At 42.6% G+C, this 12191-nt stretch overlaps 1 protein-coding gene across 1 annotated transcript in view; it reads left to right on the top strand.

Moving 5' to 3' along the window:
- mrc2 (mannose receptor, C type 2) overlaps positions 1-12191 on the top strand; it is a 99834-nt gene that overhangs the window by 65724 nt on the left and 21919 nt on the right. The window contains exons 14-16 of the mRNA XM_034055767.3: positions 7249-7345; positions 8885-9020; positions 10530-10562. Of these exons, the coding sequence (XP_033911658.3) occupies positions 7249-7345; positions 8885-9020; positions 10530-10562 (266 nt within the window). The remainder of the gene's footprint in view (positions 1-7248; positions 7346-8884; positions 9021-10529; positions 10563-12191) is intronic.

Here is a 12191-nt window from a genome sequence, read left to right as displayed (position 1 = left end):
GCGCTGCACCGGTTGAGGGCTCCAAGTGGTCCGGACGCCATCTTGGGTGCTCCAAGCCACTGCAAGCTACACGCTGTTCCTGGTTGTGTGATTGCAAACAGCCCAGTACCTTGGTGCTTTGCCCTCGGTACTTGGTGCTCAGTTCTTCGGCGCCCCCATGTCTAGGCCTCGATGCCCGCGGTACCCTCAGGCCCTCGGTGCACTAAAGCCTCGATGCCTCGGTGGCCTCGCTGTTCAAGCGCTTACCGACAAATCCTCTTGGCAACACTCAGCCTCAGTGCTCAGCGTGTCCAAGAGCGCAGCCGCTATGGAAGGAGCAGAGGTGGTAGAGCTCACACAGTTCCCTCCTGTGGACACCACCATAGCGGCCCTAGAGTGAGCCCCCCCGTAGGAGGGCTATCCAAATATTCAGTATGCCCTAATGGCAATGCAGGATCACGGAAGCTCACCTGAAAAAGGCATATGCCGCGGAAGCACAGGTCACGCGCCTGGCTAACACAGGAGGCCTTTTGATGGCCTACCTGGATGGCATGCTATGCTCGGTTACCCTTCCCGAGCCGCTAGCTTCAGAGCTACGTGCAGTTTTCGGCAGGCCTCAGCACGGGGAAGGGTTAGGCGTTAGTGTCTGGCAGTTACCACGGTAACCCGGACTATCCCGGTCCCTACGGCACCACCAAGCAACCTGAGGCACCGCCTCCAGGTCTCTGTGGCAAGGAACCAGCAGCAAGGACGGGGGAATGCCGGATGTGGGGCCCCAGCACACCAGCGACCAGGGAGACAGTTCCAGCGGAACCACTCTAGGCAGCCTCCAAGGCAGCCTCCGCCCCAGCCTCTGCAGCCCCAGCAGGGGCCCTGAAGACTCACGGCCTCAGACCCACCCATTCGCACAACACCATCTACACTACCGGTGCAGTTGCACCTCAGACTCCTGGGTGCTCATCACCGTACACACCAACTATACACTGCAATTCCATTTGGGACCTCCTCCCTTTCGAGGGATCACGGTCACATCCGTGAGCAACCCTCTCCAGGTCTTGGCCCTCAAATAAGAGGCAGAAACACTACTTCAAAAAAAGCTATCCGTCTCGTAGAACACACCTCTCAAAGAGAGGGGCTCTACTCAAGGTATTTCTTGGTGCCAAAAAAGGACGATGGCCTTCGCCCCATCCTAGACCTGAGACACCGCAACGGGCTGTTGAGAGACAGGAGGTTCCAGATGGTCACACATCGCCACATCCTCCAGTCTGTCCGGCCGGGCAACTGGTTTACAACAGTGGACCTGAAGGACGTGTATTTTCATGTTCCTATCCGTCCAGGGTACAGGAAATATCTCCACTTCGCCTTTCAGGGGCGGGTCTTCGAGTTCTCCGTGCTGCCATTCGGTCTCTCCTTAGCCCCCCGCACGTTTTTCACAGACAGGTAGGTAAGGTGGTGAGTATTACTCTAACACTTTTTTCCAGTTGTGATTGAGCTCCTTCAAGTTTTTGTGAGTTTTTGTGAAGGCGTAAGGATGGGAGTCATTTATAACCGTCAAGTGGTGATGACAGGCGCATCCAAGAGGAAGAGGAGTTAGCGGATCCTGGTCGGGCCACTGGACGTCTATGCATATAAACACGCTAGAGCTGAGAGCATTCCACCTCGTGCTCAAACATTTTCTCCCTGTACTCCGCAACAAACATGTCCTTGTCCGCACGGACAACATGTCAGTGGTTGCATACGTGAACCACCAGGGAGGGCTTCAGTCCCTGAGGTTACACCGCATAGCCTTTCGGCTACTGATCTGGGCGCAGAGGTACCTCCTGTCCCTCCGGGCTGTACATCTCCCAGGAGTGGTGTATTGGGGTGGTGGACCTCCTCTCGAGGGAGGGTCCTCACCCGGTCAGAATGGCGACTGCACCCTCAGGTGGTGCAACACATTTCGGAATGCCTCAGGGAAGCCCAGGTCGATCTCTTTGCCACGGCAGAGACTACCCATTGCCCCCTGTGGTTCTCCCTCTGCAGATGCGGAGGTCCACTAGGCATCGACGCTCTAGCGCACAGATGGCCCAAAGTACCTTTATACGCTTTCCCGCCTATAGCGCTGCTCCCTGCCTTCCTTGAGAAGGTCAGGAGAGAGGAAGAGAGAGAGAGACAGTCCTCCTGGTGGCACCCAAATGGCCCAGGAGAACCTGGTTTTCGAACCTCTGCCAGCTGCTGCAAGACCAGCCCTGGGAGATCCCGCTGCGCATGGATCTCCTCAGTCTAGCAAAAGGCACACTCTGGCACCCAGAACCGGGCAGACTCCAACTGTGGGTCTGGCCCCTGAATGAGACCGTCTGTCTGCCCTAGGGCTCTCCGACGCAGTATTGAGTACACTGCAGAAACGCTAGGGCTTCTTCCACAAGACCATTGTATGCCTGTAAGTGGAAATATTTTCAAAACTGGTGCATGGCCAAAGGCCATGATCCCATGTATTGCCCTATAGCAGTTATTTTTACAGTTTCTGCAAGATCTACTAGATGCGGGTAAATCCCCCTCTACGTTGAAAGTGTACCTAGCAGCCAAATCTGCTTGCCACATTCCCATCGACTCAGTATCCCCGGGCACTCATATTCTGGCGACCCGTCTTCTAAAGGGTGCTCGGCAGTTACGACCTCGTATAAAGGACGTCCTCCCCGAATGGAGTCTAGACGTGGTACTGGAGGCTCTCATGAAGGCCCCATTTGAGCCCATAGATACCACAGATCTGAAATATCTCTATGAAGACAGCCTTTCTATTAACTATCACCTCTGCTAAGCGGGTCAGTGAGCTAGAGGCACTGTCCGTGTACAGTTCTTGTATGCATGTTTGGGACGATGGAAACGGTATTGTTGCGCGCGAACCCTGCTTTCCTACCTTTCCTACAGCGTTTCACTTGAATCAATCAGTGGAACTAGAGACTTTCCATCCCCCACCCTTCACGGAGGAGTCGGATAGGAGATTAAATTCCGTCTGCCCAGTTCGGGCATTGAGATGCTATGTGAATAGAACGAGAGCGCTGCGTCAGTCTGACCAGCTCTTCGTTTGTCATGGTGAACAGACCCAAGGTCAAGCAGCGACTGTCCCATTGGATTGTGGACACGGTTTCGACTGCATATACTAATGCCAGCCTACCCCCACCTGGGAGAGTGGCTGCACACTCAACCAGGTGTGGCTACGTCATGGGCCCTCTTCAGAGATGCCTCATTGACCAATATATGTACTGCGGCTAGCTGGACTACCCTGCATTTACCAGGTTCTACCGACTTAATGCCGTAGATCACTCTATGCCTTTAATAGGCACTAGGGCCCTGAGGTTGCACACTCACCATGTAACCCTGGTTCCCTGAAAGAGAAGATGACCGCCAACCTTGTGAGGTTGCATCACTCTCATTCGCAGGTTCAATGCAAAAGAGAATGACTGTGTCACCTTAGAAATATTGCCAGACTGCGTCCCATGCTTTCTCTACCTGCAGCTGAAAAACTGGTTCATGCTTTTGTTTTCTCCAGGATCGATTACTGTAACACCCTGCTCGCTGGGGTGTCTAATAGCATCCTCACTAAAATTCAATTTGTCCAAAACTCTGCAGCCAGAATTTTGTCTCGGTCCCGCTCAAGAGATCACACCACTCCTGTCTTGGAGGCCTTGCACTGGCTGCCTTTCAGGTTCAGAATTGATTTTAAAATTTTAATGCTGACATATAAGGCTCTTCATGGGCTAGCTCCGACTTATCTGTCAGATCTTTTATCGTTTTACACTCCCACTCGCAACCTCCGCTCTGTTGATCTCAGACTGCTGTGTGTCCCGCCTGTTCGCCTGCGCTCTATGGGCGACAAGGCCTTCTGTTGTTATGCCCCCAAATTATGGAACTCAGTTCCACTAGAGATCAGGGACTCACCTTCTTTGAGTGTTTTTAAAGCTAATTTAAAGACTTACTTTTTTAGAAAGGTGTTTTTATGATTTTTATGATTGTTTTATTTCCTTGTGCTTTTTTATGTATAATCTTTTTATTTTATTTCTGTACTATTAATTGTGAAGTGCTCTGAGATGATTGCTTTTAAGGGCGCTATACAAAATAAAGTTTATTATTATTATATTATTATGTATTACCTTGGTGAGGCGGGACCGAGGACGTCACTCCACGGAGGGGCCTATCTGCAGCTTTGATATAAAATGCTCAGCGAATACCTGACAAGCAGGCATATCCCAAAAGTATGCAAATTGGCGGTCATCTTCTCTTTCAGGGGACCGGGGTTACATCTGTTACCTATCGTTCCATGTTGTCTTACTGTTTCTCTGCATTGCCTAGTGTTATTGGCACAATTTAGTATAAAAACTTTGTGCTGACTGTCAAGCTTCTTTTTATATAATGTAGTATCCTATTCTTTCGCTGTCTCTTTGCATATTTTCTCATTTTTTTTATGTCGTTTGTCCAACGTATAATGTCACGCATTTAAATATACAAACATTTAGGGAAACTGTCAGTTAATGATGCACTCATTTTTGCAGCTCTGTATATGTATAACTCATCCACTGTATAGATTACTGGCCTTCAGACATTGTATTGTATTTTTTAAAGAAACAGTGCCAGCCTGTTCACAAAAAAAATCACCATACACTTTTAACAGCATTTTACAAAGGAATTTGGTGCAACGCTCCCTTTTTTTAACAGTAGACAGTAGTGTCTGTGTTTAGGAACACCTCCTAAGAGAACACTTCGGCTTAGGGAACACCCTTGTGTAGAAACAGAATTTTCCCAAATGCTCCACCTAAAGAAACAGGAACTTTGCTTAAAAAAAACACCTTTTTGGCACAGATTTGTTGCTAACCGATTAAAAACTGACACCAGTACTGTTTTGCAACCTGATAACTCATCATCATCAAACTAATATGGTTTATTTAATCTTTTCAAAACTAACTTGTCATCACGAGAGTAATCTAGAGATGCTGCTGCATTTTAATGTATTTAGGGTGGTGCTGTGTTAAAATGAATTCCCTTATTCATAATTACTGTTAGAGCCGCTGCTGCATTTTTACTGTACTGTAGGGGTGTTTTGTTAATTTAGTTTGTCAGTTAGTTTATTATTATAGTTTATTAACACTTGCCTATTGCTTTTCATTTACTTATTCTGTTAATTTCATATGTTGATGCATGTGCATCATGATATAAGTTATAAAGACATTTGTATTTATTGATTCATATCGTGATTGGCCTTGGCATGTTGTGTCCGATGGTCCACTGTCTTAGAGAACACTTTGGATAAGAGAACACTTTGCTTGCATCCCGAGGGCTGTTCTCTTATCCAGAGACTACTGTATCAGTATAGAAATGAGTGTTCATCTGTATTATTAACTTTAACAGTAATCCGATATATATATATATATATATATATATATATATATATATATATATATATATATATATATATATATATATATATGTATACAGACGTGCTCAAATTTGTTGGTACCCTTACAGCTCATTGAAATAATGCTTCATTCCTCCTGAAAAGTGATGAATTAAAAGCTATTTTATCATGTATACTTGCATGCCGTTGGTATGTCATAGAATAAAGCAAAGAAGCTATGAAAAGAGATGAATTATTGCTGATTCTACAAAGATATTCTAAAATGGCCTGGACACATTTGTTGGTACCCCTTAGAAAAGATAATAAATAATTGGATTATAGTGATATTTCAAACTAATTAGTTTCTTTAATTAGTATCACACATGTCTCCAATCTTGTAATCAGTCATTCAGCCTATTTAAATGGAGAAAAATAGTCACTGTGCTGTTTGGTATCATTGTGTGCACCACACTGAACATGGACCAGAGAAAGCAAAGGAGAGAGTTGTCTGAGGAGATCAGAAAGAAAATAATAGACAAGCATGGTAAAGGTAAAGGCTACAAGACCATCTCCAAGCAGCTTGATGTTCCTGTGACAACAGTTGCAAATATTATTAAGAAGTTTAAGGTCCATGGAACTGTAGCCAACCTTCCTGGGCGCAGCCGCAAGAGGAAAATCAACCCCAGATTGAACAGAAGGATAGTGCGAATGGTAGAAAAAGAACCAAGGATAACTGCCAAAGAGATACAAGCTGAACTCCAAAGTGAAGGTACGTCAGTTTCTGATCGCACCATCTGTCGCTTTTTGAGCGAAAGTGGGCTCCATGGAAGAAGACCCAGGAGGACTCCACTTTTGAAAGAAAAAACATAAAAAAGCCAGACTGGAATTTGCTAAAATGCATATTGACGAACCACAATCCTTCTGGGAGAATGTCCTTTGGTCAGATGAGTCAAAACTGGAGCTTTTTGGCAAGTCACATCAGCTCTATGTTCACAGACGAAAAAATGAAGCTTTCAAAGAAAAGAACACCATACCTACAGTGAAACATGGAGGAGGCTCGGTTATGTTTTGGGGCTGCTTTGCTGCGCCTGGCACAGGGTGCCTTGAATCTGTGCAGGGCACAATGAAATCTCAAGACTATCAAGGCATTCTGGAGCGAAACGTACTGCCCAGTGTCAGAAAGCTCTGTCTCAGTCGCAGGTCATGGGTCCTCCAACAGGATAATGACCCAAAACACACAGCTAAAAGCACCCAAGAATGGATAAGAACAAAACATTGGACTATTCTGAAGTGGCCTTCTATGAGTCCTGATCTGAATCCTATCGAACATCTATGGAAAGAGCTGAAACTTGCAGTCTGGAGAAGGCACCCACCAAACTTGAGACAGCTGGAGCAGTTTGCTCAGGAAGAGTGGGCCAAACTACCTGTTACCAGGTGCAGAAGTCTCATTGAGAGCTACAGAAAACGTTTGATTGCAGTGATTGCCTCTAAAGGTTGTGCAACAAAATATTAGGTTAAGGGTCCCATCATTTTTGTCCATGCCATTTTCATTTGTTTTATTATTTACAATATTATGTTGAATAAAAAATCAAATGCAAAGTCTGATTTCTATTAAATATGGAATAAACAATGGTGGATGCCAATTGCTTTTGTCAGTTTCAAGTTATTTCAGAGAAAATTGTGCATTCTTCGATTTTTGTGGAGGGGTACCAACAAATTTGAGCACGTCTGTATATATATATATATATATATATATATATATATATATATATATATATATATATATATATATATATACACACAAAATACACACAAGTAAAGTTCAAATGAGATTGTGTGACATGTTATCAGTTCTTCTGCGGCTCATTCTGTGTGTCTGTGTGTGTTCTCTGTTTGTGCAGGGAGTCAGACGACCACGAGCAGCATTGGTTCTGGATCGGACTGAACCGGAAAAACCCACTGGACAACTGGAGCTGGAAGTGGAGTGATGGCCTGGGGGTGAGCTTCCAGTCCGGGAATCAGATTGGACATTTAATTATTCCCCCCAGGGGATGAACTTCCCCAGTGATGGGGATATAGTGCAGGCGTACATATGTATGTTACACTGTACATCTGGAATATCGCTTATCCAGTTGACATGAAATTGGTATTAAGATTATTTCGCAGATTTTATTGAGTGTTAAATTCTGGGGATATATGGGGGTGTCTGTCTGTCCGTACATTTGTCCATCTGTCTATCACACCTGCATTATTTTAATGCACTACAGGGGTGGAAATACCTCCCATTGCATAGCAGTTTGATCCATTCCTGGTTTAATAAGACACTTGAGGTGGTTACCTATACACTGTGGCTAATCAGGCTTATAGTAAAACCTGGAAAAACCTGGTGAAACTGCTATTATTATTATTATTATTATTATTATTATTATTATTATTTATTTCTTAGCAGACGCCCTTATCCAGGGCGACTTACAGTCATAAACAAATTCATTTCAAGCTATGCAATAGGAGTCTTTTTCCATCCCTGAACTCTTAGATTCCGTGGTACAAAAGTATTACATTTCATTGAACAAAACATAAGTAGTTTGATTTGACATTTGCTCCCATAACTTGTATGCTTTTGTTGAAAAATCTGTTACAGTTGTGAATGTCTGCCAAAATCTTTATAAAAATGCTCCTTACTGTTTTTCTGTTGAAAATGCAATCATTATTTTAAAGTTTGAGAGATGAGCATACTGAGTGCTGCTCATTATAGAAAAGCCTCACATGCTTACATTGTTTTAAAAGCATTTTACAAAGGAATTTGGTGCAACACACCCTTTTTAACTGTGTTAAACATGGTACAGTAGTCTCCATGTTTAGGAACACCTCCTAAGAGATCACTTCAGCTTAGGGAACAACCTTGTGGTGAAACGGAATTCGGAATCACATTGTGTATATCCATTACAGTAGGCTGTAGTAGATCCACACTCACACTAGGAATCTAATTGCCATTCTATACAGAAACCAAACCTACTGTAATTGTAATTGACAGCTGCAGTATAATTAATATAATTAAAACTGCAGTGTCCTAATGCATGGAGGTTCACTAATTATTCATGATAATGAAATAGATATAAAACAAACACCTATTGACCTCTAAATACTTAAATGAGTAGTTAACAAAGAAGAATTAGGGGGCACTTGATTGAAGTCTTTATATTCTTAAAAGGAGTTGAGAAACAAGGACCAGAGGACACAGCTGGAAATTAAGTGGAAATAGACTTACTGTAGGACAAGGGTAGGAGACACTTCTTCACACAGGGAGTGGTGAGGGTATAGCTTGGATTACCTAGTTATATTGTTAATCATGAATCACTGCGGTCCTTTAAGACCCAGCTTGACAAGGTTTTGAGATCAATGAGCTGCAGGGATCCGTCGAGCACACATGGGGCGAATAGCCTCCTCTCGTTTGGGAATTGTCTTCTGTTTCTTATGCATTTCAGATAGATGACTAGATCAGTAGGACAGCAGTCTAATGTGTCTCCTCTTCCACAGTACTCCTATCACAACTTTGGCCGCTATCACCATGAGGATGATTTCCGGCAGTGTGCGGTGGCAGACTTGGGCACCATGCAGTGGCTGGCTATGCAGTGCGAGTCTGAGCTCGACTGGATCTGCAAGATTCCCAAGGGTAAGTGTCTGCCTCTGTCTGGTTTTATCAGTCTTTTTGTAGGTAGCAAAAACCATGTTCCAGTTCCCAGCTATTATTGGTCACTGATCACCAATATCAGATCACCTCCTCCTAGAATTGGAAGGGGCCATGGAAGAGTAGTGTTGCGGTCAGGCAGGCTAGTGGCGGGGACAGCACAGGCAGAACACCGGAGCTTGACATGAAGTGTTAGGAGCACACTGTTATATTTAAACAAAACAATTAAACAAAAACATAAAACAAAGAAACAAAACAAATGCCACCCAAGCAACTGCTCTCCTGGCGAAGGAAACAAAGAGCACGACACCTGCTGATCTCAAATCCAAACTAACTACTGAGGAGCTGTCTCCTTTATTATGTGGTCAAGCTAGATCGGCATAACTGCTCAATCTAGCTTGACCACTTTCCCACATGCTTTTTAGGCAGGCAGGGTCAGAGTTAAAACCTTCAGGAGTGGTTGAAGGAACACATGAAAGCATTATTGAAATCTAAAGCACATTGAAGTCCTCCATGTAGGTCAGACATGGTGCTACACAGAATGTGAGCGCAATGCTGCAGTTATTTAGGGTGCATTTTCCTTTGATGTGTGTACAGTAAGTCAAAACAGTAGGTGTTGGTGGTTAATCTAAGGTATTTGTGTGTACTGTTCTGTGTCGAAGATGTGTGACACAATTAAAGCTTGTTTTGTAAATTCTTCACTGTTCGTGTTATTGCTTTTGATTTGTGACAAACTGGTCTGGAGAGAGTCCAAAGAAGAGCAGCCAGACTAATCCCAGTATTTAGAGGACTGAGCTACGAAGAAAGGCTGAATTAACTGAATCTATATAACCAGGAACAAAGAATCAGGGAGGATAGGATTGAAGTCTTTAAAATCTAAAAAAGAACTGACATAGTTAACTCAAACCAATACTTTAAGCTCAGTACAGGAACCAGAATCAGAGGGCACAGTTGGAAATTAAGTAGAGAGAGACTTAGGTCAGAGGGAAGGAGACACTTCTTCACACATAGAGTAGGGACTGTATGGAATGGGCTACGTAGTGTAATGTTGTTGAGGCAGAAACACTAAGACCCAACTTGACACAATTCTGACATCAATCAGCTGCTAGGAACTGGATGAGCTAAGATGGACTGAATGGTCTCTTCTTCTTCATAAACTTTATGTTTTTATATATAAGCTCTGAATGCTTAATGTGATATGTTAGGTTCTGCTGTATAAAAACTGTGTACTCAAAGTCATTTATGTATGTTTTTATTTATTACCAGGATAAACCCTTCACATTAACAAACGGTGTGAGGGATACAGGGTTTACACTGACAGATAAAAAATAAGATGTATTTAATTATATAAAAAAGCTACCATACAGTAATCCATAAATTCTTAGCAATAAATACATTTTAAAATAATTAAATATTTGTATTATGCTGTTCTATAACATATAGAACACCGCAATGGCTTCAGTTTTTCTGTTTTTTTTCTGTTTTGTTTTTCAGGGACTGACGTGAAAGAGCCAGAAATCAATGAAGGTAAGTTCAGCATAATTTATTTTTTCTTCCAGCCATTGTTTCTATTTCAGCAAAAATCACCTAAATCTCCTCCAGACGGATCCAAATCTGCATGCTAAATCTATAGTAATTATTATGTGCATATTAGTAATTCTGCTTGGCACTCTTTACAGGAGATTACCAATGATTTTATGTGCATTTTAATGGTAGAATAAATAGGGTGTACACAATTGAATTCTTGTCATCCAGATATCATTCATGGTATTTGATTTTCAATTTTTATTTTGTTTCTGTTTTTCATCACGTCCTTGAAAGTTCTTGTTAAAAAGTTTGAGCTCTGTAGGGTTCATAGCAATACGTTCTCTACTGGAGACCATTACAGCTTGCTAATTCCATACAAGGGCTTTCTGCGTCATCAACGTGAAACTAAAGAGTTTGGTTATTAGTCTCACCGTCAACACCTGTGCAAGCTTCCCTACTGACAATTCTGTTGTGATGAAGACCAAATAAAATGAACGATACATGGGTGAATTACTTAATTGTGCACACCTTAAATATTCTACCTTTTAATATGTACTGAAATGGCTCCTTTGTTAGTATCTGGAGAAGAATGGTTCAGGAGACAAAGTACCAAGGCAACATACAGTATGTCCTTGTCACGGAGCATTTGTAAATTGATGCACAAGCAATTAAGATTGTAGTACAGTCTAAGCCATCCTCTTTACAAACAGTATAAATTGGTTTTTGAGTTCCCGACCACATCCCTATTAATATTAGTGGTCTGATACTCTCTACAAACAATCTTTTCTAGACTCTGGCATGATTTGTAAGTCTTTTCTGCCTAAAACCATGTGATTTTTTTTAGTGATTTTGCTTTTCTAAGTTTATAATCAAGTATGTTGCGGGTATGGCACATCTGCTGTAAAATCCTTCCTACATAATGGAGAAAGTATAATGAAAAGGAATACAATCCTGGAATTACAGGGTATGCCTGGACAGTACTTGCATTGTATGTACTGTACTATAGTTTTAAGGTGCAGTATTAGGTTTTACAGTAACTCCGTAAACCAGCATACTGTATAATCCGGTATAATCAGTAACTGATTATATAGGTATAGCAGGGTAGCGTTGCGGTCAAGGCTGGTCAGCGGCAGGAGAGCAAACCCAGAGTCAGAAGCTGCAGTTCAAGCGCTGTTGCTCATGTTTATTATTCACAAAACAAGAACACAAATAAACAAATAAAGCCACTAGGGCCAAAATAAAAGATTTAAACAAAAACAGATACTGATACACATACACACCTTCTTTTATAGCATGTGGTTGGGCATAATTGATCCTCAATTAATCAATTAAGCGCCAACCACATTCTACAAAAGGATTCGGCAGGGATTCTAGGAAGAAAAGTGACCAAAATTCAAGACCATATAAACCTAAAATACACTAAAATGACTTAATGATGTGGTAGTTGATCGGATATGTAGTGTATAAACAATGTTAACAGGCAGCTAGGAAAATATTGCTGTTTAATTGTTGAATATACAGTGGACAAGTGAATTAAAGTTTATTTTAACACCATCATTCAGCTCAGACATTCTGTAACGGGCAGTGTTGTGTGATGCACTGCCGTTACAGATTGTGTCCCCTGTCGGT

This window comes from Acipenser ruthenus, chromosome 33, assembly GCF_902713425.1.
Source record: "Acipenser ruthenus chromosome 33, fAciRut3.2 maternal haplotype, whole genome shotgun sequence".
Classification (NCBI taxonomy): domain Eukaryota; kingdom Metazoa; phylum Chordata; class Actinopteri; order Acipenseriformes; family Acipenseridae; genus Acipenser; species Acipenser ruthenus.
Note: the sequence above shows the minus strand (reverse complement) of the source record. Positions and strands in the feature narration are given on the sequence as shown.